Source organism: Ambystoma mexicanum, chromosome 9 (genome assembly GCF_040938575.1).
Source record: "Ambystoma mexicanum isolate Mex_15411 chromosome 9, UKY_AmexF1_1, whole genome shotgun sequence".
In the NCBI taxonomy this organism is placed as follows: domain Eukaryota; kingdom Metazoa; phylum Chordata; class Amphibia; order Caudata; family Ambystomatidae; genus Ambystoma; species Ambystoma mexicanum.
Window position 1 is genome coordinate 1,235,212,548 of NC_090931.1, and position 27,578 is coordinate 1,235,240,125.

The following is a 27,578-nucleotide window of genomic DNA, read 5'->3' on the forward strand; positions in this document are numbered from 1 at the left end:
ACAAGCTATAGATATGCATATATATAGGCATAACATAGGGCCTCATTAATTGAAGCACACGGCTCAAGCACTTGTTTGTATTTCGCCGAAATTGGGTGCTGATAAAAGTATTCTCACATATGATATTTGTGGGCCCTACTTTGCATATGTGTGGCATACATTACTACACATGCATGAATACAAAGCTGTAAAAGAAAGTGTTACTTTTACATGTACCGTGCAAGAAAAATAGATAGATAGGAATGTGCCAGCAAATTTGCTAATTCATAATTCAAAAATGTGTGTTCCTTGGGACCCACGTGACGATTGAGCTTGCTTATTCGTATTGCTTTGTTTGCAAATATATGTTTAAGAGTTACGGGTTTGTTTACTTACTGTAGGCTGAGGTTTTCCAGCAGGAGAATGTGGTTTGGTGAAGCCATAACTTTTGTTTCACATGGCTACTTCTGAATGGCGGCCATGTGCTGTTTCATTAGCGGTATTTTCCACGTACTAATAAAACATGTTCTCTTTGTACAGTCATCGGTGAGCTGGGATAAAAGAATCAACATGGCTTCATCGGTGCCAAGCAGTCTCTCCAGCCCTGGAGAAGACCTCCCGCCAACCCGGATCAAAGAGTGCCACATACTGGAAGGGCTAAAGAAGTTGCAGAGAAGGAAAGGCTTCCTTGAACCCCACTCGCTGGTATCAAAATGGGGCGACAAAGACTGCATGGACTCCAACGAGGGGATATACTCACCTGGAATAAAGACCAGCAGTCATAATGAGCCATCTGCCCGTGCGCCGAAAGACATAACTGGCATCTGTGCAGTGCACAAAAGAACATTTGCGTATGATTCCGATTCGCATGATGACGCGGATGACGAGTCGTCAACGTTAGCACTTCTGCACAAAGGACCAAACAAGGACTGTAGACTGCACTGTAACAAGTTAAGCCACAGCATTTCCGACAGCCTCTTTGGTTGGGAGCCTAATGGGAAACACTTACTGGAAAGAGGCTCATTCTTTCATTCCAAGGATCGCCCAGAAAAACTGACGAGGTTTGTGAACGACGTTCCGTCGGAGGTGAAATTGTGCACAAGGACAAGCTTGCCTATACTGGTGCTGGAGCAAAGTGGTGCTAATATGGACCTTAATCTACAGCTGTCGGATACGGATGACAATGAAGTGTTAGATGATTTGCACATAGAGAGCAGTGATGAGAAAAGTCCCTGGAATGCGCTATTAACTCCGGCCTCTGTAACGCATACGCCGAACACTGACATGGCTGCTGCAAAAGAAGTATCTCAGATTGCTTCTGCCAGTAAAGAGCGGCGTCAAGGACCAGAAGTGAATCCATTGACATGTAATGTCATCAAGCAGAAAAAGCTCATCAAAAAGACTTCTTCTCAAGAATGTATTACTGTTATATTTGACGCCGAGGATGGTGAGCCCATTGAATTCTGTTCTCATCAGACCGGGGTTGTCACTGTTACCACAAATGAAATTTCACTAAGCCAGCAACCACCTATTGCCAGCGCTGAATACACTGAACTTTTGCCTCATTTGGTGAACAGTTTACGAAATGACTCTGAGACCCTGCGTTACACTGTATTACAGACACCTGATGGAACGGAAAACAAAACCCACGCGGGCACGATTTCTAACAGCATCGCTGTCTCTGCTACAGTTTCTGAAACTGTAGGTCCTGGGAGGACAATGTTACCAGGTCCTCAACAACAGCAAGTGGTTTCCCCTTCATACAGTATCTCCTGTAAGACCTCCCAATCCATCTCCTTTGTGCCGGCAGGAAGTCATCAGTCCCAAACAAAATCACCCAGCAAAGGAACACGTGTACCTCAGGTGCCCAAAGTAACAGATAAGGGGTTCACCAATGTAGACCCAGTATTGATTTCTGCCATGCCAGAAAGATCCCCTTCGTCCCCTCCAGTGAAACTATCACGGTTCATAAAAGTGCATTGCCCCCCATGTAATTTAGAACCAAACTGTGATCAGACTATTTCTAAGCATTCGAAAAGTGTTTCTCCTGAATCTACACATTCAGGTCAGACCAATTGGACTACAGATAAAAACAGTAATGCTTCTGAGTCTCCATTATACCCCCACCCTGCATTACAACCCATTGATTATGGAGAACCACCCACAAGAGATAAAAATGTTGAGATTGGTGCACCAGGGACCCAGATACATTCTCCCCCAGCCCCACAAGTGACCCGAGAACAATTGCCCCCACCCTCGCAAGAGACTCGAATACAGTCGCTACCTGCTCCGCATGAGAGCAAAGTACAAATGACCCGAGTGCAATCGCCCCCTCCGCCTCCACCTGGCCGGTCAGTTTCATTGTTAATAAGACCACATTATATGCATTTATCGCCTGCATGCCCGAAGCCAGTTGCTAACATTCCCAGTGATGTTGCCAAGGCTGCACCTACATTCTCACATTTCAAAGGAGCTGCAAATCAGGGTCCTTGTCCCAATGACAAGCAATCCAAAAAGACACCAGAGTTTGTGAGAAGTGAATCAGTGCACCTGACCACGAAAACTACTGCTCCTGACAAATGCACACCTCAGCAGTCCCAAAGGCCGCACGGTATATGTCAAGCTCCTTCAAAGGTTTTGGCTACTAAAACATCTTCAAGGACCGTTCACCAACCAGTGCGCTCAATCAGCCAGGACGTGTCAGATTCAGGGTCAAGGACTAATAAAGGTAGTCCATCAAATTCTGTGCCACTGGAAGTGTCTTGCCCACAAATCATATGCTCAAACAAAAGGGGAAATGTAAGTGATAATGTAGTACCTCATCTAGATAAATCACCATGCAGCCTGCCCACATCTGCCCATTGTCACGCACCAAGGACAAGTGAATTTGCCAAATCTCAGGTCCCTAATTCTACACTATCTTCATCATCTTCCTACAACTCTGAAATTAATATTCACCAAAATTCTCATGGCAAAATCCTTAAGACTCGAGTTCCAGTCGGGATGAAGGTTCTTGTAAAATCTCCCCAACTGCTCAGGAAGAGTTGCACTGTGCCAGGGAAGCAAGAAAAAGACAGTATCAATGCTGCTTCACGCGGTGGTGTTATGTCAGGTAAGTCGAAGCAGCAGGAACTCTCATTCGCAGCCGTGAACGAACGTCTATCTGGTGAACCCGAAACTGATAAAGCAGATGCTCACAGGAGACAGGCCCTTAACTTTGGAAAACTAATCGAGTCCCCATCACCTCACTCCCTAGAGAAAAATAGCCCACTGGCAGACATAACAGATGGGATAGAACCCTTCATGGTGAAGAGGTCAAACTCTTCAAATGCCAAGTCCCATCTAAAGCCAGCTCTGGGAATGAATGGCGCAAAAGCTCGCAGTCAGAGTTTTAGTGTTAACATTGTGGATAAATCACCCACGCCTGTATGCGAACCACCTGGAAAACTGCGCACCCATATTATTACCAACACCGCTGATCGGGGAAACTCGCTAACCAGGCAAAACTCACTTATTGAAGGAGTGCCAAATAGGACAGCACTGGAAAGCTCTTCACCTTCCTCGGTGGTGCACGAGCACCCCTATTGCAGGCAAGGCTCGCATGTAAGTGGGAGCCAGCATGGCAGCCCCAGCAAGCTGCCCTGCCGGACTCCTCCAAAACCGGATCAGTTTCATGGCACTGTCAAGTCTGAGGGAATTAAATCTCCTTGTTGGAAAGAGGCCCTGAGCCCAACTGAGGGTGGCAAACTATGCATTAATAAGTTGAAACTTTTTCAAATGGAGCCCAGTGCAATGCAAGGAAAGCCTGATGTTGCGTCATGCCCTACAAGAAGTGACACTGACCACAAAGTCCACAACACAGAACATGTACAAAGCATGACTGCAGTTGACCTAAAAACGCCACAAACTGAAAAGGTCATGACCAAATGCTCAAAGGACAACCATGCTCCTAGCATCGCTGTCACGCAACCTACAATTGAAGAAAAGGTCATGTTGGGCATCCAGGAAAATGTGCAAAAAGGGCAAGTTCAGGTGAAATGCCCTGCCCCCGAATCCAAGCAGAAAACGGTGCCCTCCATTGCTAGCTGGTTTGGTTTCCGCCGAAGTAAGCTACCATCGCTCGGTGCCAAAAAGCCTGATGCTGTGAAGGCAAAACTTGAAACCAAGGAGACCAGATCGGGGACTGGGAACAAACTAACAAAGGTAGAGAAAAAGAAAGACAAAATGAAATGTGACCCAAAGTGCAGTGTGGACAATAAATTCAATAGGAAGGCAGAGATCAGTGACACGGAAAGGGCTCTGAAAAGTGACAAAAGTAAGAGGACTTCACAAGACCTTTCCAGCCCCCTGAGAGGCGAGCATCATACTGACACCATCACAACAACGTGTTCCGCCAAAGACATATTCATGAAAGAACTTTTGATCAGGTAACTATAATGGAGCATTCTTGACATGAGGTGCCTTCTCAGGTGTGCCGTTAACATAGGATTTTACATGCTTGAAAATGTTTGCATCAGATTGCCAAAGGGCGACTGTTCTGTTATTATAGTGTTAGCATTATGTTGTAACAGTTTTCCGAAGCATTGCCATGTCTAGAACGTGAAGGATTCTGCCCGTGGTCTGCTAAAACTCTCTTGCCTTATGCAGTATACTGACCTCCTGATTTTTTAACCTTAAGGTCATGATTTCAGTAGGATTATACTCAGGTTCCTGTGTTTGTCATAGCCAAGTCAGTTGCATTAGAAATAATAATGTAGGATGTTTTTACAAAATGAGGTTTCATGCTGTACCTAATGTCGTGTTCCGATGTGGCAATGAATGTTGGACAGTTGTAAACGGACTGTGTTTCTATGTTAAATATAACCAGCTAAGCTAGCAGAATATAGCCAACTACACTGTATGAACCATGTGGTTTATTCAATGTAACTGCCCAAGCTATGTAGAGATGCATTGTTTGCAGCACGGTGCCTGAATTGTAATGTTTATTCACTATGTCTAGTCATGCATGTAATAGAAAGAGCAAGATGTATTATTCCCCATACCCAACTAATGCTGGCGCAATGCAAGTTTCCACATCCCTACTTAGGCCTTAGTGTGTTTTGATGAAGGTCAATGCTCCATCTTGAAGGAAAGTCCTGCCCCAAAGATCATTGTGACAGGCAACGAATGGGACAAATTGCACTATGATGATTTTCTGCAACAGCATTTAAGAAAGGATGGTGATTGACACCTTCTCAATACCTACTCCCTCCTTTGAGGTCAACTATATCTTAACTACTGAAGGTGCATTGTTTATTTGATCACCCTTGGCTTTATTTTGGGGACAAAATGACAAATTGTGGTAGTGGTACCTGGGATACCACTGGTATAATTTGCAAACATAGTCAAGTGCAAATGTCCCCTTCTGTGCTGCGCACAGCATTTAAATCGTCCGCTGTGGCTATTCACCCCCAGAGCTTGTATAGTACTATAGTCTGTTCCGAAATGTGTCATCACAGGCATCCTTCAGAACATAAATCGCCAGACTTGGAGCAGGCCCAGGCAGGCTGGTCTCTTTCATGACACTGTATTCCAGTGTTTATGCTCATCCACAGACAGCATAGTCTCTGCTGCCATTTTAACAGACCTCATTGTTCGGCTGCAGGGCGTTCGCCTGACAAAATTTAGCCTTGCGGTGTACCTGTGGAAACCATCTACAGTCTTATTCCAAACAGATACAGTATTTTTCATTTATGGTGTCTGTGCCCCCTTTTTCCCGTTGACGTCACCAGCAATCCCAACTGAGAAATAAATCATGATATCTGTGGGGCTCGACTGATCCACTACCCAAAATTGCAAGTGACAGATTTGATCAGGGCTAGTTAGAAACATTTATCACTCAAAGATCTAGAGACAGAAAGACTCTGTGAGGTTACTTTAAGCATGAAAAGAATAGGAAAGTGGCGTGATTGAAGAAGGGCAATGTAATTTATCAGCGGAATCGCTTTCCACCTGCAGAGTTGATAAGAAAGCAGCTCCGCAGACAGAAAGTGGATCATGTAATGTTTCCTACAGGAGTGTGTCGAAGGGCAGCTCCCAGGGCTCCTCTCTTCCCGGCAACTCTATCAGCACTCAAGGAAACCACAAGAAAAGCAGCAAAACGAAAGCTGATATGGAAATCCAGAAGGAGAGCCTGGTAAGTTCTTTACTGCACGAAAGCGCTGTTTGATTTCTATTATGCTCTGAAGTTGGTGTTGATGTACACAAGTAATTGGCAGGGTTCTTAATTGCAGGATAATCCTTTCTTTCCTTCAGGAAATCCACCTTGACAATCAATAATTCTGAATACATTCACATAGACAGTAAACAGCCGAAAGATGCACCAGTCATATCAGCCCAACTAAAAACTATTTATCCCCCCCCCCATTGATATATGCTTCCAGCAGCAGACCTGGAAACCGTCTTCTTTTTTTGTAATGTAAGCATATATGTTGCCAGCTAATTTTTATTTTGTTGTTGTAAATGATTCCCAAATTGATGTCTAAAAAGAGATAACTATTTACTTGCCCCAGAATGCTGAATCGTGTCAAAGAACTGTTCGTCACTGTTGCCTTAAAGTGCTTATGGGGCTATATTTTTTTAATTGGAGCCTAATATAGCGATTCTTTCAGGGAAAGAAATTGCTGCACACCAACACTGTCATGCCCATCAAGTAAGCGCATCTAACTGCAGTTAATCCCATAATTTAAGGGGTGGAAGGCAACTGGAAGTCCAACGTGGTTCATTCATTTTTATTATATTCCATTTCTGAGTTGGTTACTTAATTTCAAGAGCAGCACTCCACATGTGCAGCCTCAACACATTTTCACTGTTCTCCGCTTTGCGCCACAAACACATTTATTACAACCAGATTCCACGAACAAGGGGGCGATTAGATTCCGGAGCTCCCGCCCACCTCCATGCGGCACCGACGCCTTCATGAACACAGTCCTACCGAATCCTGCGACCACAAATATCATTTTTTAAAGGGTAGCAAGTTCATCTGTTCTTTTGATCTTTGTTCCGGCTAAAGAAATATATGCAACACAAATAGCTCAACACCAGTTTGTTTTTTTCATTGTTCGTTCTGTTTGGAGCGGTGGCAATACATTGCCTGCTTTTCAGATGAAAGATATGTTATTTTTGTTGAATGCGCAGATCCATTTTTTGCACAGACATCTTCAAGCGAGAAGTCACCTTCACAGTCTGCGGCACCAAATGCAGAATCCAGGACTTTCTGTAGATGCAGGTCTTTATGTGTCATCTGCGTTCATTTCTCCCTTGGAAATGTAGATGCCCCCTGCATTATGAGCATATCTGGGGGTGACCTTGCAGTGTTCCTGGGAGAGTGAAAGTCCTGAAATGTGCAATATGCAGGGAATTCAATACAGCCGATCCAGAACTGTGATAGCAAACCCGAGCCCCTTATCTGAGGCACTCCATTTAACTGTGCTGCATTTAGTGTGGCGCTGACAGCTCTGGGTGTAGGGTCACTGTAGTGCAGAAGTCAGGAAAACGCTTCCCGGGATTCGCTGCTCCAGTCAGTGCCTTAACATTCTCATTATTTTGCAGTGCGTTTGCCCCTCTGCTGCAGTCAGTCCCTTGAAACTCTCATGATTTTGCAGTGCGTTTGCCCCGCTTACAACATTTTGAAACGCAAGATCTGCGCACATCTTTCATTGTATATTTTCGAAGCTCGTAAATGTGTTCAAGACACACATTGTGCCCTGGAACTACGATAGCGCATCTTTTTCCCCCTGGTCAGGGTGTGGCAAATAACTCTTTGTAGTTTTATAACCTCGTGTCTAACCAAACTAGACTGCACACCGTTTGTACAACCCTGTTGTGTTGTATATTACTACATCTACGAAGCGGGAGCTTGACATTCATTTTAAATGATTGTTGTTTTGACTGTGTGCAGCATGTGAGTATTCACTGAGTCCCCATCATTACTAGCCCTAGGGAGCACATGGCCAAAAGTGCAATAGTAATTCATATTTTGCAACATATGTTCAACATGTAAAAGGGTTTACACTTGACTGCAGTTACATTTTAAAAATAAAATGCAACAGGGAAAATGAAGACAGTGCTTAAAAGCGAAACTTTAAACATCAATCATTAGATCTGTTTTCTGGTAGATACATAAATACGTGTATGTTTACTTAGCAATTGGAAAACTTGGCAATGGCATCAGCATGATTTAGGTAAAATAACAGGGTTCAGCCTGTCCTGTCAATTTCTTTTTTTTCCTTTTGGTTATGGTTTTATTTGTATATTTCACTTATATTCTTTCTGACACCTTTTGGAATCAGTAAAAGTAAATGCGAATAAAGGAGGGAGTGCTTGCGTGAGTAGCAAAGTGTCCATTGTTAAAGTAGCTTATTTCACAAACCATTGACAAAAGGACAATCTGTACGATTGTTACATGCACATTCTCTCATGGGTTGTATGTGTTCATGTGTTGTTTTGTTTGCATTGCAAGAATTAACCCTGTTTAGGTGGAAAAGGGCATGTTATTGATTCCCATAACTTGCTGCATTGACTGTAATTTCTCCTAATTTCTCCACTTACCACAGTACCCTACTCTTTAAAAGCGCTATCCCTGTTAACTATAGCACACACTATAATACGCACTTTTTAAAAGGAATACAATTCGAAGTGTGCATTAAGTATACCATTTCAAGAACGAAGAATGCAAATCTTTTGTTAACTTTAAAGTGGTAGGGGTAAAAACATCTTGGTTAGAAAGTTTAGTAAATGATTTTAAAAAAAGGTTTTATTTTTCTTATGGTTAAAAAGTTAACCTTTAGCAATATATAAAGGTCATAACTTATTCATTCTTAATACAATTTCAAAATATCAACATTTTAAAAAGAGAGTAAAAGAGAACAAATGTCAGAACAATCTATCTTTACACAATCAAATGACAATTATATCACAAGCCCCTGTGATATATCTGAAAATCGAACATCACCCATGGAAATTAAAACTGCTATAATCTTTGTTCACTTGTTGTGTTTAATGCAGACCCATGTGATTGCAGACAGCGTATGCAATGATGGAGATGATACATTTACCGACTCAGGATGCCAGAACCACACTATAGGTACAGTATAGCATCTTTGGATGTTGTCCTGGTTTTGTCATCTCTATATTTGTATCTTTCAGATGAGCGTTTATGTTGATTGTAAATAACCCAATGCAGATTCTTATCAAAATCATTACCTTTAAAAATGCACAGTTTAATCGCTTCAATTGTTACCATTTGCATGTTCATCCTATGTTACATAGGAAATCATTGAAGATACCCTTTGGAGGATAATTGTTAGGTGTGCTTTGAATAGCTTAACGACAATTTGTATAGTTACGCATGTTAGCCACATCCAAGGTAAAGACGTCACAGCACAACACACTTCTCAGATGTCCAAGGCGGTGTCTATGAAGTGCTGAATAATTTAATTGAAGTAAAATTCCGAACTAATCACATTTTTGGGAAATTGCATATTTTGAGCTAGGTTGAGATCAAGGGGTGCATATGTGTAATGGTGCATGCTTATATTTATGTCAGTTTCTTAGGGATAATATATCTGTCTGTACTGATATTTTCATGTAACCGTATGGCTTTCAAGAAGGGAGATTGACATGTATGCAAAGTGCAAATAACCTTTTAGCAGTCGTGTTAGTGTGTGAGAAAAATATCTTGATGTACATGCATGTATTTGTGTGTGCGCACGTAAAGTAACATGCATATACAGATGTATAGTGCTCCCTGCGGAGGAACTCGAGATGAGCGTACTTGATAGTAGATTGTGACTTTTCCTAAGGTCTGGAGTCTCGTTGAAGGCAATAGTGCTAGTGCAGAGTTTGCCACATGTCAGGGACATGTTGCAAGTGATCCTGATTTTTTTCAGGAGATACCCTGATTTCTCACCGGGACAAAGCATATTTGTATACACGTTTGACATGATAATTAGAGAAACCTAATTTCCCACAAACGTTGAATGTATGCCATCTCAACAGTACGAAGCTTACATGCCTCCGCCATACACGTATGGGTGCAGTGCTTCATACTGACACGCTTCAGCCCTGCACGTATGGCACTTATGTTGAGGTCGCTGCTGCCTCGGCTGTAGATAGAGACACCAATAATGTTGTTGGGCAATCTCAATGCCTCAGCTCAACGTAGCTAGAACCGATTTACGGGATTCATGCTTTCCTCATGGTCAGCTTTATGTGGCTTGCTCCAGAGTTTGAAACAAAGAAAATGTGTTTGCACTAGCTCCATTGTCTACAAGCTGCGACTGAAATAGGAATTACCGGGCAAAGCACTGGTACCCCTGCTAGTATACTATAATCAGTACTTGTGGTTTGCACTGCTGTATGTTTTTTTATCTTCATGCAAATGTAATTTTTCTTTGTGTAGTGGGGCAATTATTGACTAGAGACCATGTTCAGGCTCTTCTCCCCTGCATTCCTCAGAAGAAACAAAATTATAAGATAGGAAAGGACACATTTGAAACTGCACTTTAAATTCTCCTGGAAATGCAGCTGACACAAAGAATAGTTATTTTTGCGGCCACGCTAGTAGGGAACAGATAAGGAATGAGCTTGCACAATTTGTGTGTTGTAAAATAGAATAGATTAGGTGACAGGAAGGCATGTACACAAGATAGGGACTTACTACACAAGTAGGGCAGAAAATTATAGGCAGATAAGGCTGCAGTGTACACATAGGGAGGGAAATCATGGGACAGGCATGCACCAGGAAATCGCAAGATAGCAAAGTAAATGTATCCTACAGAGGAAAAAACATGACAAGCAGTTGCCATTTTAAATTGCACCAGCACAGCAGAGAATAAAGCTCTGTGGTTTTAAGAGAGCCCCCCAGCTAAGCACACTATTTGAAACAAATACATTTAATTCAGGAAAATGCTGCAGTGGTTGGATGGTAGCTGCCTCAAAGGAATGTCAAGGCCCAGGACACCGTAGGGGAGGTTTACATAATGGAACAAGATACCATTGTGAGTGTTCAACTATTAAGGTAAATCCAGTTACAACAACACGGCAGACTATTTGAAGTCCATGGGATGAAATTAACATCCCAGGAAATTTCCTAAGTGGCTGACCAATTAATGTCTCAGTGATCGGCTAGTTGTGACAGAGGAACGCAGATACGGCTAACAAAGACAAATAATTGCCACAACGAAATCTTAACATGGTGGAAATGGCATGACTCACAATAGTTATTCATAAATGTGTCAACAACTGTTACGCTCACCTGATATCCCCGGGGGCGTTTGGCAGGCTGTGAGATCTGGAACCCTGGATGCGTAGTTGCCCAGTGCAGAATAATGAATCTTAGTTATTTGTAGAGTGAGCTATCCGTACTGCGTTTCTTGTGCAGGGGCGCTTGACGTTTGTTGGCGAGCTGCCTGAGTTGCTTCACTGGTGCAGTATGCCTTCCTTGGGCCCAGGCCTGCTGTGACCCCGCATCTGCTGGTAGGCAGGTAGGTTTGTTAATTGTAAGTCTTTGTTCTGTTTATGGTGGGAATTCGTTAATGTCTTTATCTCCTTCTTTTTGGGTGCGAAGGTCTTGATGCTGGCGTGCCGGATGGAGAGGCACGTTTCTAGGTAAGAGAAAGCGCGAAGCGCAGCGCCTTTATTGTCTTTTGACGCTAGCCTGTGTTTTCTTCTTCTTCTCCTCACAGGCCGCTATGGTGCTGCGAGTGGATGAGAGCGCGTTGAAAAACAGTACAGTGCTCTGCGGTTGTTTGATACTGAAAGCGAACCTGAATATGTCTCTTTTCCTTTGCCGATGTTGCTGTGGTGCCCCGATGGAAGCGTGGCGTAGCGCGATGGAATTCAGGTAAGACTGATGGAATTCGATGTTTTGGAAGCACGCACTCTAATATTGTTTTTCCCTTTCTCGTTATTGCAGGTCGCAATGTTAGAACAGCAGCTGTGGTAGCGGTTCGCCGGAAGTCCTTAAGCTAGTACTCACAGGTGAGAAATGTTTCTTTGTCTCTCGGTTTCCACAGATTGCAGCCCAGTTGAGATGCTGAGCGCTGGATGGTGTTTTCTCAGGTAAATCAGAATAATCGTGTTCTTGTTCTTTCAGGATTACAGGAAGATGCTGAAGACCAGGAGCTGAGCGCCATGCTGCTGGTTGCAGAATAACACAAAGCATGTTCTGCAGTCAGGGTGTGGTTTATATAGCCCAGGTAAAGTAGTACCAGGAAAAGTAGTTCCAGGCCTGCCACACCCAAAACACTAGATCGCATGGCTTGGTTCTTAGAACTAGACTTTGTGGGTGCTTCCATGTTGGATTTAAAGGCCCATGTACATAAATGGTACCTAGTTTGAACAGCCCTTCCTTCCTACATATGAGCCTGGTGCCAAAGGTGCCAGGACTGGCTCCAGGAGCCCTTTTGCAGTGGTTTTAAGGCCCTCAGGGTTCTGGTGGGAGCCTGCTTGTGGCACAACTTGTGCCCCCTCACAGTGGTCATGACCAGAACAGAATGGCACGTTTACTGTTGCAAGACAGGGTAGGGCCGGAATTACTGAAAGTGGGCCTTGAAACTCAGAGACATTGTGGCGCAGATAACATGGGCTGTTTTATTTAGTTAAGAACTAAGGCGATAGGCTTGTCACCTCCTTCCATCTACATATCTACATAAACATGTCATCATGCCGCCAGTTCAAGGAGAGTGTGACCGCATGTTAACCAATAAGCATATGTCCTTTTCACCGTAGAAGTAATTTAGAGCTTACCAATATTATTCAAGCATGATGAGGTTGTCCATTTTAATGGGATGTTTTATGGGTGGGACTTTAGATAGAGAGTTACCTAATCAGTAGGTTGGGTGGGTGGGACATATAGATACTATATGTAGCTTAGCAAATAGAACCAATGAGCAGTAGAACTAGGTTTTCATAGCTCAGTGATTATGATGACATTAGAGTGAGTCACTGGCATTATATATCTGTGTTTTCTGTTCAAAATGGTGATGAATTTGAGAGTGCGAGCTTGGCTGTTATCACTACATAATATCCCCAACAAAAATATGGCTGTAGATATGGCCGTTTGGTTCCCAATATGCAATATTTTTGTTGGGGATATTATGGGGAAGCGGGGGTCGCGGGGTGTCCCCCGCATATTAAAAAATGATGCAGGTGTTGCGGTGGTGTCCCCCGCAGGGTCCATGTGTGAATTTCGCCGCAAATATATGGCGATATTTTTGCATCACAATATTTTTGTGGCAGAATTAACACATGGAACCGCTTGGCTGTTGATCTTGTGTTCTCCCCTACTTGCATTCTTCCAATAAAAGCTGGGTTACCTTGCATTTGGCATACCACCATGCACTCTGTGTTGTCTCCTTATTGGCAAATACCAGGTAGAGGGCTATATGGTTTTCGGACCTCTGATTTTCCCTTGCATTTCAAAATGCATAGTCATTTCTGTGCTTTATGAAGGTATTGTGGGTTTTTGTGTTGGAAGTCAGAAGAACTCACATGGGTATTGCTAGACAAGCAAATGACACAAAATATTATTAGATCAACTTCTTTGCAATGAGGTTCAACTTTGAGAAGATAGAAGGCTAATGAAAGCACGTTATATTGTTACATACAAATAGTGAGCTAGCCAATGCGCCTAATGACTGCTGTGTGTCTCTGCACTCTACCACCAAATGTATTGATCATTATAAATGATGCACAAATCCATGTGACATTATTTAGAATCAAACGCTGAAGAGTAATGGTTGATTTAGGGAGGTAGGAAATAGCACTGATATTTTGGAGCAATTTACTAAAATTTATGTCTGTCCATATTTTGTGCTAGAGATAGCAAAGATCGTTGACAATGTTACATTACATAATAGGCATGCAGAGAAGCTCATGAGCATAGTTAAAATATGAATAGTTACACTAAAATATCATTGAGAGGAAAGATACAGGTTGGCACGCCTATGGGAGTGCATTACTGGGCCACTTGTTAGCATATAACAAGTTACGTTTGTGTTCTTCTCTCTACAGTCTTTAGTGACCTTAAGATTTTTCTTGCCCATTTGCACCTGAACTACACATACATTTCTTCACTAATTTTAAGAACCGATAAGAACTAACTCAAACTACTCCACCTTTGAACCCTATTTTTAATCTGTTGTGCCCCTCAATCCCTCTTTCTCAAGCTTATAAGTGAAGTAAGGCGGCGTCTGTTAATTTCACCAAAAACACTCAAGAAGAAGTGGTCCAGGGGAAGTCCCCCGCACTCAAAAATGGAAGAGACCAAAAATGTGACAAATCTTACTGTTTATTGAAAGCTTTCAAAACAGGGACCAAGTTATGGACAAAGCATGATTCCCTAATACCTTCTAGTTGGTTACAGGTTTGTAGTTTTAATGTTAAGTGACGTCACAAAATACATTATACATTGCAAACACACAAGGTGAAATGGTATTGGTTAGTGTAGTCGGCTACATATAGAAGATATATGGGATTAATACTTTTATTGGCTAAACTGTATCTGGTGGCTCCTCCTGTGACCACCTCCTAAATGTTGCAACTACAGGCTTTTCAGTTTAGCGCACTACCATAGGGTCTTGCAGCAAAGTGTGAGCTAGTGTGGAAGGTAGATAGGGATTGGTCAGAGAGGGTCTTCTCAGCCTTGGGGATTTCAAAAATGGCCAGCCCATGAGCACCTATTCAAGGTGGTGGGAACAGCCCCAAAGTGCTGACTGTACCCAGCAAGGTTACCATCTCTGATCGACTAGGTCTTGAGACACAACTTTTAGCTTTCAACTTAATATTCCTTTTGTTTTGTCTATCTTCAGTTGGATGGGAACTGTGGTCTGTGTCTGGTTCAAATGAATAGGCTCTGTTCCTCCACTTCAGATCTCGTGTGCAGGGACCACAAACATAGTTTTTCTGCTCACAATTATGAGGATGTTCAGTTTTTATGCATGCAGGTATCCTATATCTTCTGCTAATGTGAAACGTTCTCTCCCTCGTTGTCCTTGGGCAAAATATGTATGCTGGCTGCACAGGCAGCCTGGTCTGCGCTTCTCTGCAAACTCAGCCTCTCAGGCCCCTCTCTGTATTCTCAAGCCATTTTTGTGCCTTCCATTTACTTATATATACGGCTGTAACTTCCATCTTGATTTACATGGCCACTCATGTTAGTTGCATTCTGCCACGGCAAGCAGTTCATATGTATTCTTGTGCGACTTACGGTAACTGCATTGCAAAGGTGTATCCGCCCTCTACCTAAGTGGGTCATAAGCATGTTCCTTGTGTCTAAGAGCATTTTAATCTAAGTGTCTGCTTAGCTTCATGCAGGAATGCATAGGTGCTTCATGTCTAACACAGCTATGTCATAGTCTCAGTCCTAATGTCATCAGCTTCTTGCATGGTCACAGTCGGTCTACTTGCTCCATCGACTGCAGCCGTATCTCTTCAATGACATCATCAGGATAGGGTCTGAATGGCTGTCTGAGTGAATAGCGGTTCTCACATCTGCGGTACATCAGCAATGGGCTGGAGGAGGCCTGGAACGATGTACAGCTTTCACTTCTTTGATGACTAGACGAGGGTGGGAGTGGTGCAACGAGGGCCACATTCGTATAAGTATATGACAAAAGACATTAATATTATAACAATGACATGAACGTGATGTGTTGCCGCATACCAAGTACAATAGTAAATTCAGTATGTCTTGAAAGGAGAATATTGCAAGTTCTGCATTAGTCCATTGATATTTCTATATATGCGTAATGGCCCTGGCAAAGTTATCTTCCTCGTTAATGGTACATGAATCTGAGGACAAATGTAAACTTTGTAATGGTGATAAACCGTGCTCATTGGACAGTATAGCGCACAGATTGTTTAGAACGCCACAATCTAAGCCTACCATCAGCGCAGAGTGTACCCAGCGCAAATTCCCTGTGCCCACTGTAGCAGACGTTTTAAACTCTCGGCAGGTATGTGCATACGTCCGTACAGCCAGTTCCACACAACTGCCCAGGCAGATTTAAATACTATCAACAGGCCCCTGCATACTTTCTTATGAAAGGGCGAGGGGTATTATAATAGCTTTATAGGCCCTGTCCCTAGGCCTTACCAGGCATTATGGGCCCATTACCATGTTAAAGGCCCTCACTACGCTATGACCTTCAAGTCGAGCTTAAGAGCCCTTAATAATTGGTATGGCCCTTGGGCCAGGTATATCAAACTTAATTACAACATTCATTAGATTTCTGAGTGCAGGGCAGCCAATCATATTTCTCAGAATGCTGTCTATAAACGGACAGGCTTTTAGCAGAAGCTCTCCCACAATGGTAAAGTTACTGGGGTGGGTGTAGTGGAAATGTTGGTAGGCATTAATGCTATAGTAGCATTAATCATGTTGGAGCCAATCATGAACACTTGCAAGCATTGTTATGTTGAGTGTGGAGCAGTTAATCAGTTTCCTCAGAATGCATTCCACAACTGTTGTTAAAGTCCTCCTCCAAAATCTCCCTTAGAGCACAGCTCATTTGAAGCATTGGCCGTGAGACAAGCATTAACAGCTAATGGGAACTGGCTGAAAGCGCTTGCAAATTGATATGTCAATAGCATTTTAGGGTGAGGCACCTAACATTATCAACTAGTAGTACTTTCAAACATGCTACATTTTAAGAGCAGTTGGCACTGAAGTGTAATGTCATGATCTGGAGAACCAGTCAGTGTCCTAGTCTTACAGGATGTACGTGATTATTTCGTAGCTGAATATTTTGAATCCAAAAATCTTGAATTTGAAATGTCTGGCACGCTATAATCACGCATATAAACCTGCCCGCTATCCCTCTCCCCACAACCCCCTAAACCTTAAACGTACCTCTGCTGCCAAACTTACCTTTTGTCATTCCTCGCTATGCTCTCCCTACAGCGTGAGTTCCGCCTCCCCATTGAGGGGCAGAACTTCCGCTTTAGGGTCCTTTTTTTTCTTCCTTTTTATAAAAACTTTATTTGTCCCCCGCTTTCCTTTGTATGGAAGCGGGGGACACCGCTGCAACCGCCCGAATACCCAAAGTGTCGATCAGCGGTGCGGGGGACATTTTTGTGCATGCGTTTTGTTTTTTCTTCTAATCGTTCTCCTGCTAACGTCTTACAGGCAACATTCACTGTTATTGCCATGGAGCCTGATGGCTCTCAGAGTCCACAAGCTGCTCCAGGTGCGTTCCATTGTCACTGCTCTCTGCTCCTGCTCTCCAGTTTCCCCAGCGCCTTGATTCCCAGCCCTTACCAGCAACTCTCATCCTTTCTGTGGCTATCCTCTTCCCAGGCACTCCACTGTGCTAGAATTCATTGCGACTGCCTGCAAGAAAAACTGAGGAAGGACTAATCTGATCGAGCGCTCTGTTTGTTGCCCTGCTACCATCTTGGAGTGGCCTTAGACCATTTTCAGACTTTTTTGATGGCAGGTTGGGAAAAATAATAGCTTTACTGTCCATTCCCACGGTGTCCAAACCAGCAGTAATGTCCCCTGAGCCTTTCTTTTGTACCCACCCATTGCTTGTTCCCATACAGCAGTATCCTAGGTACATTAGTGCGTGATCAGGCAATAAAGCTTAAGTGAGACAGTCATGAGATCACCATATAGTTGTAATAGAGTGCTTCTGTGCTCTAGCACCTTGAAGCATCTTCTTTGTGCTGGATGGAGTTGCCAGTAATTATCACAGACCAAAGGAAGAGGTCAAAATACTGTGTTAATCTCAATGAAAAAAGCAGGGAATAATACAGCTATCAAGTACATGCTCGATATATTTACACTTAAATTTGCTTATACATAATTTATATACTTTCATATACGTCAACTATGCCGTCACCCTACTTGGCATTTCATAAAAACCGAATGCCGGGAGGGATTGGATTAGGGGAACATACCTACTTATAGAATGATATAAGTGTTAATATCTCATTGGCTGCTCCATGTCTATAGGGCAGTCTGTCTGAGCTACTTCTACATACGTCACATAATGATTATAGCAGAGAAATATGGCAGCAGGCCAATAACTGTAATATTGTATATGAAAGTGCGTGGCAAGCCTTTTTGATTGGTTGGCAACCCAATCCAACCTTGAACTTTCAGCTCGTCTTTGCAGCATGTGAACAGAACGAAACCTACGTGTTCAAGCTGCGTCAACTTGCTCTCTGTTTTTACAATTAGCCCATCATATGTACTCGACCTGATCCTTCGCCAAGGTCTGTCGTTTTCTAGTTGACCTCGTAGTCTGCTTGCCATTCTGGGACATAAGAGGGAGTGTTAGCACACCACAATCTTAACTTGGAGCTCTAATGAATAGGCCTTGTTTTGAGTTCTTCATCACGTGTTAGGCGACCACGGTTTTGTCAATTTCAGCCTCTCAATTACTGCTATTTGAGTTTATTGAGCAGGGTGACATTACCCACTAAGGCCTTTTGACACTTGCTCACTCCACTTCACATAGACATTTGCCTTCGTGGTTGTCCAATACTTGACTCACACACACTTAGGAGACTCGAGCATATATTTAAATGGACCTCTCTAAACAGCCCTCCTTAGCTTAACACGATATGGTACAACAACTTTGTTTAGATGGACCCTTGCCTTTTCATCTTTACACCAACTGGCTCATAGGACTACGTTCAACTAGTTCTATCAATAACACTCATTTCAAATTCTCATTCCCAAGTGCATAGAAGGGAAGCCATGGATCCTTACCAATTCATACAAAAAATATAAATGTATTTATTCTACATAAAATGACAAAAATTAATTACAAAGCGATACACATTTTGTTATTTTCTTAAAACACATTTATACATCATATGTACTGTTGCTCAATGAAAAAATTCTAGAAAAAACTATCAGTCTGTATAGTCTGTACAATACTAATTACTGTTTACTTCTCAAAATAAATTCAACAGATCTTATTTACTGTTCATCCTCGAGCACAGGAAGACACAGAATGATTTCAGTGATACTACTCAATCATCCACATTTTCCAACACCTCACACAACCAATATGTTTCATTCCTCAGTCATTCTTCTATACATTCTATCTAGGAAATTCATCAGGGATGTACAACAGCCATACTGATCATACAGTTCCTTTTCTGCTTAAAGGTTTCTTTTCCAGAGCAGATGGGGTAGGTGGTTCTATTACTCACTCCCTTTTTGTTTTCTATGCCAGTGACGGTGTGTTCCTGAAAAAGCAAGTATGGAAAACATTGGTTTAATGTTAACCAATTTCGTTACAATTTAATTATAGCAGTTGTGTGTTTTAATCACAGAAAGGGGAAAATAAAACCTCCTTTCATATCCTTAGTCTAGTCTCTCTCTCTGAGGTCACTCCTGTTGGGTAGTCGCAGTCTAGAGGCCCATGTATTGTTAGCTATTAATCAAACTTCCATCTTCAAAACTGTTATTCAAAAAAACATATCCTTCTGGCCGTTCTCCGCCAGAGGTGTGATGTCTGTTCATAAATGAAGGTCACACAACCCACATTCGTATTAGCTCGTCATGGTTAGTCCCAAAGGTATGCAGTCAGAGCAACCAACACAAACAAAAGGAAGCAAGCACGGAAGGAATATATTCAATATTCAACCCACTTAGACCTCTCTTTTCTAAAGGGAAAGTCCCATGTTAATTTTTAAGATATCTTGTTTCTAAATCTTACCTTTATTTTAAATAGTTATGTTTCGTGTGGGGTGATCTGGCTAATAGCGATACTTGTGGTACCTCTTTACGTACTCGTATACGTCATGGGCGTTATTTCTGCCACCCGTCTGTCTCTCGATACGGACAAATAAGGGGGCGATGGTACATCAAACAGGCAATCAGTGCCTATCCCCTGCCATATAGCCAAGCATCAATGAATATTTGTGTTGTACCCTTTTGGGTGCTCAGCAGCGCTTACCTTGCTGCCGTTGTAGTCGGTCCCTCCCATTTATTATTTTTGCGTTTGTTACTCTGGTCGATTACCAGTTTTGTTTTTCTTTTTCTGGGTTTTCAGATGTGTTCTCTGGTCTACGGATGAGCTGTAGCAAACACAAAGCAAGAAAAGAGGCGAGGGGCCTTAGTTTTCCCTTATGCCAGTACGTTCTAGTGGCAGCCGATTTCGTGCAAGTCTCTGTTTGCTCACAATGTTATTGGCCTTAATGTCACCTGGTCTGAACGTCTTTCTTGGGTCCGTGCATGCGTCATTCATTCACTGCTGGTACTCCTCCCAGGATCGGCTCAGATAATCCGCTCTCTCCAAACATGACTACGGTTTACCACATTACTGTAGTTCTGCTATTTGTCTGTCGTTACCTAGGGCATCAAACTTCGTCATCACGTCCTTTTCCCGTTCCTCATGGGTCCTTTACTCAAACCTCTCTCTCACTCTTCTTGTTACGTTAGTAACATCCTTTCTACTGTTTAAGTCCTGATACTGCCCCGTTGAATCAGCACTTTCATGCCAATGTATATTCGATCCATGCATATATTCTTGCCAGTATCATGGTCTCTCATTTCCGTGGGGGCTCTTCTAACTTACGGTACATTTCATTGTCTTAACCAGGGTTTGTTCCCTTTAGCAGAATGAAGGAATACTAGCAGGCTTCGGACTGGGACAAGAAATAGGCCTGGTCACCCAAAAAAAGTGCCACACTCCTCACCTCAAAAAGTGGCCCACCCCTCGCCTCATGACCCTTGACCTCTGATGACATCACTGGAAGTGATGACATTTGACCCCACCCCAAAGTGACATCCCAGAAAGTGATGAAACACGACCTTTCACCCCTTGACAAAGCAGGGCGTGGCATCAAATAGCATTGTTTCTAAGTACACTAAATTACTGTGAATCCAAGCAGACGTCCAAGGCCAAATGATAATGTTATTTATAGCACTTATGCTTACGCTCTTTTTTTATAGAACAAATATGCATACAATATCACCCAACCTGTGTTGGTACTCATTTATTGACCTCAGAAGGATGAAAGGCTTTTTGAAAAAATAAAAAAATAGAAATGTGAAGAAATAAACATCTTTTTTTTTTCAAATTTGTTTTCTTCCAAACTCACCCAGGCATGGCCAGAAACCGGCCCCCACTCCCCAGGGATGATTTCGGCCTGGCCACAGGCCGAGGGGCCAATCCGACCCTGAATACTAGAAACCTTTTTTCAAATGTTCATCTTTAGTCTGGCCTCTCATTCAGACCTAAATCCATACTTTTTGTAAGGAACATAATTTCCTTTTCTTTCTTCAGTAGTTTCTTTTTATCTAGATTTGCATCATTACTTGGTTTAATCTGGTACACCACTGACCAAGTCAAATCCTCTGCTTTGTGTATTTGTCAATGAAATATCCTACTAAAGGGGCTGCATGTGTCTTATTCTGAATGCAGCTTTTTTGTTCCGTGATGCATGTCTTCACTTTGCTTTCCATTTTGCCATGGACACCATATCACATAAACTACTAGTCTTGACTTACAAAAATGTTCATGTTTCATGCCTCCATTTATTTGTGAGCCCTAAGTCTATTTCTGTGCTTTTTTTCATCTGTAGGCAACAGGTACAGTTCCCACACGGGTAATGTCCTTTGGGGGTCTGTTAACCCCAACTTTCTGTTAGGGTTGGTTGGTGCTTTGAAGGTCTTGATATGTCATTGCTTACATTCTTTGTCTATTTTTTAAACATCTTAACGGCTTAAGATTTTATGCATAGTATAATTTTGGTATATCATTATTAGTTTATTTAAAAAATATTTTCCTTTTTTCTCTTTAACATTATTTGCTTTTTTTTCCTCTGACTTAAGTGTATATTTATGTATTATGTGTAAAGCTTGAATTTTTTTCAAACTAAATCAAATTAAAGAATACATAAAAAAAAAAAATTAATAAGATATGTCATTTTGCATGATTTGGTCTTTAATTGTCTTGCTTCTTCTGAAAGCGATTAGGGGTCTCTCTATGTGGTTCTTCCCTTTTTCCATAATATTCCAATTACGGTACACAATCTTTTTGATCCAGTTGACAGATTGCTGTAGGTATTCACAAACACCAGACTTTCTCTTTTTTGATCAGCAAATGTCCTTGCCCTTCTAAACTTAGCAGAAATATGTTGCGCGCACATGGTATGTTCATTCAACTCCCCTTGTGCCTTGCACCCATCTCTCGAAATAGCTTCCTTGACTTCAGGCCAACGTACTCCCTTATTCTGCACACGAAAACAGCTCCTTTATTCTGCAATTTGCAATCCTAGGTTTGCAGGTTTGCATTTCGAGGTAGCTGGGTTGATTCTTTAACACGGACTTGTGTCCATTTTCTTCCAATGGCCGTCCTAAACATTATATATACCTCTTTTTAGTAAGCTTCTATATGCTTAATTTACCTTGCATTACAGCATATTTAGTTATTGGTCAACAAGTTACTTCATTTTCTTCTTTTCACGATAATTTCATCTTTTGGTACATGTTTTCCTTAATGCTTCTGTTACATTGTCAGTCTTAAGTTTTTTCATATCGTTTCAGCTTAGGCTTATATATCTTCTTCATGACATCAATGCTGTCGCCAACCTTTTCTTTAGAATTCGTCCACGATTCACATAGCCGCATTCTGGCACTTCGGCAATGGACATCCTTCTTGATAACTTCCTTCCTTTGCCTCAACGTGGCAATGTCTTCTGAATGGTTGTCTGAGTGCATATCGCCTTTCATACAATCAACGCAGTATGGGCATGTCACATAAACCTGTGCAGGAATTCCCAATTGTAGCTCTTCCTCTGCTACTCCAATAGGACGGTGGTGAAGGGGCAGGGACTAGAGAAGAGGCATCTACCTGCTCCTCTACACTTCCCCAAGGTTATCATTGATGTACATACCATACCGTACATGAATTTGTTTATTTAAAAAAATTATCATAACCAAAATAATTAAAAGAACACATTTATTTATTTGATGGGTTTATGGATTTACCCATCAAAGAGAGTAGTTCTGGGGCTCTATATTAGTCACACTTTAACTTGTAATGGATTGTATAGAAGACAAAGGAGGGTATTATTAGAATAAAGAGGTTCTACAATGCCTGTGCAAATAAGTCATAATAAAGATTGCCCACGCTTACAACTCAGGAAGTCTTCATTCTATTAAAGACAAGGAGGCAAGCATTATGCTTTAACTTTCTTTAATACTGCCATACCAGCACTTTAAAACATCAGCTTTAACTTCACGTTACATTTTTTTGCTGCATGTTCTTAGAAAAAAATGAAATCACCAAGTTCAAAGTTCTAATGTAAAAATTCCAGTCATGTAACAAAGGGACTACGACCCCCATGATCCTCAGGGCTTTAGTAGTCCTGACCTTCTCCTCTCCACCTATCAGTGTCCTGACTGGGGTATAACCACTCTCAGCCACCACTCTCAGCCCCAGGTCCCTTCCTTTTTCTTTGCCATTAATGCTCTTGATCCATAATGTGAGCAGCTCTTGCCAACAAAAGCACTCCATACTGGATCTGTGAACTGCTCCACAGAAGCAAATAAATCATTGGTCCAACGGGGATAACCTGAGACCACACTTTCATTTAAACATTCTCAGGTCGCTTTCTGGTCATCTCCTGTGAGAAATAGAGAAGTAAAAATGAGGGTGGGAATGAGCTAAAGCTTGCACATAATACTTTACAAGTTCAATCAAACTTTTGCCATTCTGGGTGGGATATAATGCTCGCCTTCTTGTCTTTAATAGAATGAAGACTTCCTGAGCTGTAAGCGTAGGCAATCTTTATTCTATGACAAGACAGGAGGCTTGAATTATGCTTGTTCAAAGCTTGCTACCACCCTAATAGTTATATCTGACACTGGCTTGAAATAAAATGTCTCAAAGGTCGACTCAGAGGACCAATCTGCTGATTTCATTATGTCTTGGAGTGAAACGCCTTTTGCAAAAGCCCTAGAAGCATTGCTCCCCTAGCGGAATGCGCCCCAAAAAAGGATGTCTGTCCCCGCCCATTGCATTACTTCCCTCACCCATCTAGCAATGGTCGCTGTTGCTACTGCATGATGAGGCCGTCTGCGCGCTATAAGCAACTGGGTCACCCCGCGTGGTCTAAGCTGTGTCGTTGCTACTTCATAATCTTTAATGCATTGCGCCACGCACAATTTCCTATTCTCTGTGAAGTAAGGGTATGAAATAACTCTGGAATCAGTCTTTGTTCTTTTAGTAATGGTAAACGATACTCCTCCTGGGTAGAAGATCTTTCTATCTATCTCCAGGGCCTTCAAGTCCGATACTCTCCGACACGCCACTAGACATAATAGCTTCGCTAACTTTCCTGACAGTTGTGATCGGGATAAGCTGTCATTCTCTGGACATCTAAGAAATAGACTAAAAACGTCTCTGACATTCTACAAAACCACGTACATGGGTTCTGGCGGTCTTTTCAACTTTATACCTTTGAGGAGTCGCAGGACTGCAGGGTGCTCCCCTATAGCACTTCCTTCCACTTTGTTGTGGCTAGCTGAAATTGCTGATCTGTGACCTCCTACTGTTCTGTAGGCACAACCTTCCTAAAACTTAGATACTAGGAAATTGAGGACCTGTACTACAGGGGCTGAAATGGGATCCAAACCATGTTCTGTACACCATAGCGCCCAACTGTTCCATGCGGTGCTATAGCTCCTAATGGTGGAAGGCACCCAGGAGTCTCGAATACAGTCTGCAGCGAGTTACGAAATTCCTGGCAACTCCCATCTCCTCCTGAAACCCTGCAGGTGATCAAGTGCAAAGTGCCCTCTTCTATCAGCGGGTGAGCTCGCCTGGTCGGGCCGAGCAGAAGGTCTGGCCGATTTGAAACTATCCTGGGAAATCCGGAGAAAGTTCCATTGCTACTGGAAACCAGGCCTGTGATTTCCAACATGGTAGCACCATCACCACTTCCGCTTTGTCTCTGCCGACTTTCGCTAGGGCTCTCATGCTCAGGAAGGCATAGTGAATGCTCCGCTCCATGGGTGTAAAAATGCATCCGTACCCGCTGCACCCGAGTTTATCCTCCAGCTGAACTACCTCTGCGTCTGAGCGTTCAGTCTGGACGCAAATAGATCTACGTCTAGAGGCCCCCATATTTCCTGTAATCGTCGGAAAATCTGTGGATGTAGCTTTCAGATGCTGGAGTCTGAAAGATACCGTGAATTCAAGTCTACTACTCTGTTCTGATTCCGTGGAAGATACTCTGCCGTCACCGCAATTCTGTTCTGCAGACAATAATGCCAGAAATCCTTCGTCAGCTCTGCTAGCATCTTGGATTTCATTCCTCCTAACTTGCTTATATAGCGTACGGCTGAGATGTTGTCCATCTGGAGTAGCACGCAACACCTTATCTTGTCTTTCATGAACGCGCGAATGGCGAAAGAGCCTGCTAGCAGCTCGATACAATTTATGTGCAAACTTAATTCCTCGTCCGACCATTTTCCCCCTTTCTGTATCTGCTCGCACCTGGCTCCCCAGCCTGATCTGCTTTCGTCCGATTCTATGATCAGGTCTGGAACGTCCCCAAAAATTGCTCCACCATTCCAGGCCTCCATATTCTGCAACCACCATTGCAGCTCTGTAAAGTTCACTAGCTGATGGTAACCTATACCTCCCATAGGTGCCTGATCTTGAGTCTCTGTAGCGCTCAATAATGAAGCGGTCTCGGAAAAATAGCTTGAATGGAGGCTGCCAGCAGACCCACTATCCTGGCGAGATTCCGAAGCAAAATAGTTTTCTCCGCTATCATTGCACTGAATTCCTTCTTTATTGCCCTCACTTTGTGTCCTGAAAGTTCGAGTATTGCTCTTACGTTACCTATGGTGAAACCCAAGAATTCCACTTTCTGAACTGGTATGAGCTGTGACTTTCCCAGGTTCACTAGGAAACCCAGCGAGGATAGGTGCCTTAAAATCCACTGTATGTCTCTCGTGAGAGTATCTTTGTCGGACCCCAGCACGAGGATGTCATCTAGGTAAATGATAATGCGAATACCGCTCTATCTTATGGCTGCGGCCATGGGCCTCATCCATTTGGTGAATGCCCAGGGGGCGGACGCTAGGCCAAATGGGAGGCAAGTAAAGCGCCATATCTCCCCTTCCCACCGGAAACAGAGATACTTCTGAAAAGCTGTCACTATCGGAATCGTGAGATACGCATCTTTGAGATCTAAGCATGCCAGCCAGTCTCCCGTACATAAGAGATCTCGGAGCAGGTGAATCCCCTCCATCTTGAAATGGCTGTATGTGAGCCATTCGTTTAAGTTCTTTAGGTTTATGACGGGTCTGATTTCTTTCCCCTGTGCGCACTAGGAACATGTTGCTGAGAAAGCCCTCTCCATGAGTGTCGTGTTCTAACGCATTCTTTTCTACCAGTTTCATTAGTTCGCCCTGCAAAAGTGCTTCTTTCTCTCGCGGCATGCGAATGGGATGAGGCTCCCTCCACTGAATTGAATTGCCTATGAAATCTAACTGAAGGCCCACTACTGCTTGCAATACTCATGCATCGCTCGATAAAGCCTGCCATTCTCTTACAAAGTGGAAAGTTCTCCCTCCTACACGCATACTTGATGCACTCACCGCCTGATGCACTGGGCTGCTGGTAGGAGCCTCTCCCTCTGCGACCTCTAGGGTGTCTTGCTCTCGCTGGAAAGGAGGTGCCCTGCTGATGTCCCTCCCAATATTGGGCACGTGATCCCTGGGTTCTCCTAGAAGTTGTATCGACCGGACGAACGACCCCTGTAACGACCGGTCGCGGCAAAAACTCGTCCAGGAAATATTTTTCGTACATTCTGACAAACTGGGACATTTCTTTTGCAAAAGCTTCCCCAAAAAGAAGCCCTTTAGAGCTCTCCCCTGCCTCATAGGAGTCCAGGTCGCTGAGTTTGCTGTCAATCTTTAGGAGGACGCCCCTTCTCCACTATGAAGAGAAGGCACAGTTGGCGTTTTCCAGTAGGCACACTGCCCCTGCTCCCAGTTACTCAAGGCATGGGCATCTACTGGGGTCCCGGTGTCTTTTGCTTTTTCGGCCAAATCGATAATTTTTGCCAGTGGCCCTGCTAGATCCAGGACCTTGTCCTGACATCCCATCCACGAGCGGTCGACACCCTTTCTGATGTTGCGCGCGGATTTGGTGACAAATGTGACCATCTTGGGGTTGAGATCTGGTGTCTCCGCCAGCTTCCCTGGCAGCTGCGGTCTTGGACATTCAGAACACATACGAGATTGTACTTCCCTGTCCAAGGGCTTTCTAATATGTTGGGCCATATATAGTGCCACTCTGGGCGATGGCACCCACTCTGATGAATTTGGGTGCCTGATGGCCTCTGGGTTGAACATGTCAATTTTGTTCTCTTCCTCTTCAGGGACAACATTATGTTCTACGGGCTTACAGATGTCTTCATCTTCATCCCCTTTGTCATCAGGTACATAGCCCTCCTCGTAATCCCCTGAATTATCCACCCCTGGGCTAGGGGGTCTGTCTTGGTGATCTGCCTTTTTCGCCAGGAAGGCTTTTTTTCAATCTGGCGACAGGGTCGCCTTGACTTTGGGGAACAGA

General features: G+C 43.1%; 1 protein-coding gene across 4 annotated transcripts in view; it reads left to right on the top strand.

Annotated features, from left to right (window-relative positions):
* Positions 1 to 27,578, top strand: part of NCKAP5 (NCK associated protein 5) — a 1,061,124-nt gene that overhangs the window by 858,775 nt on the left and 174,771 nt on the right. For 3 of the 4 annotated variants that reach the window (XM_069616577.1, XM_069616574.1, XM_069616576.1), the window contains 3 exons: positions 520 to 4,406; positions 5,977 to 6,154; positions 9,025 to 9,103. In XM_069616577.1, coding sequence (XP_069472678.1) covers positions 520 to 4,406; positions 5,977 to 6,154; positions 9,025 to 9,103 — 4,144 coding nt within the window. The remainder of the gene's footprint in view (positions 1 to 519; positions 4,407 to 5,976; positions 6,155 to 9,024; positions 9,104 to 27,578) is intronic. The other variant, XM_069616575.1, reaches the window with a different exon arrangement.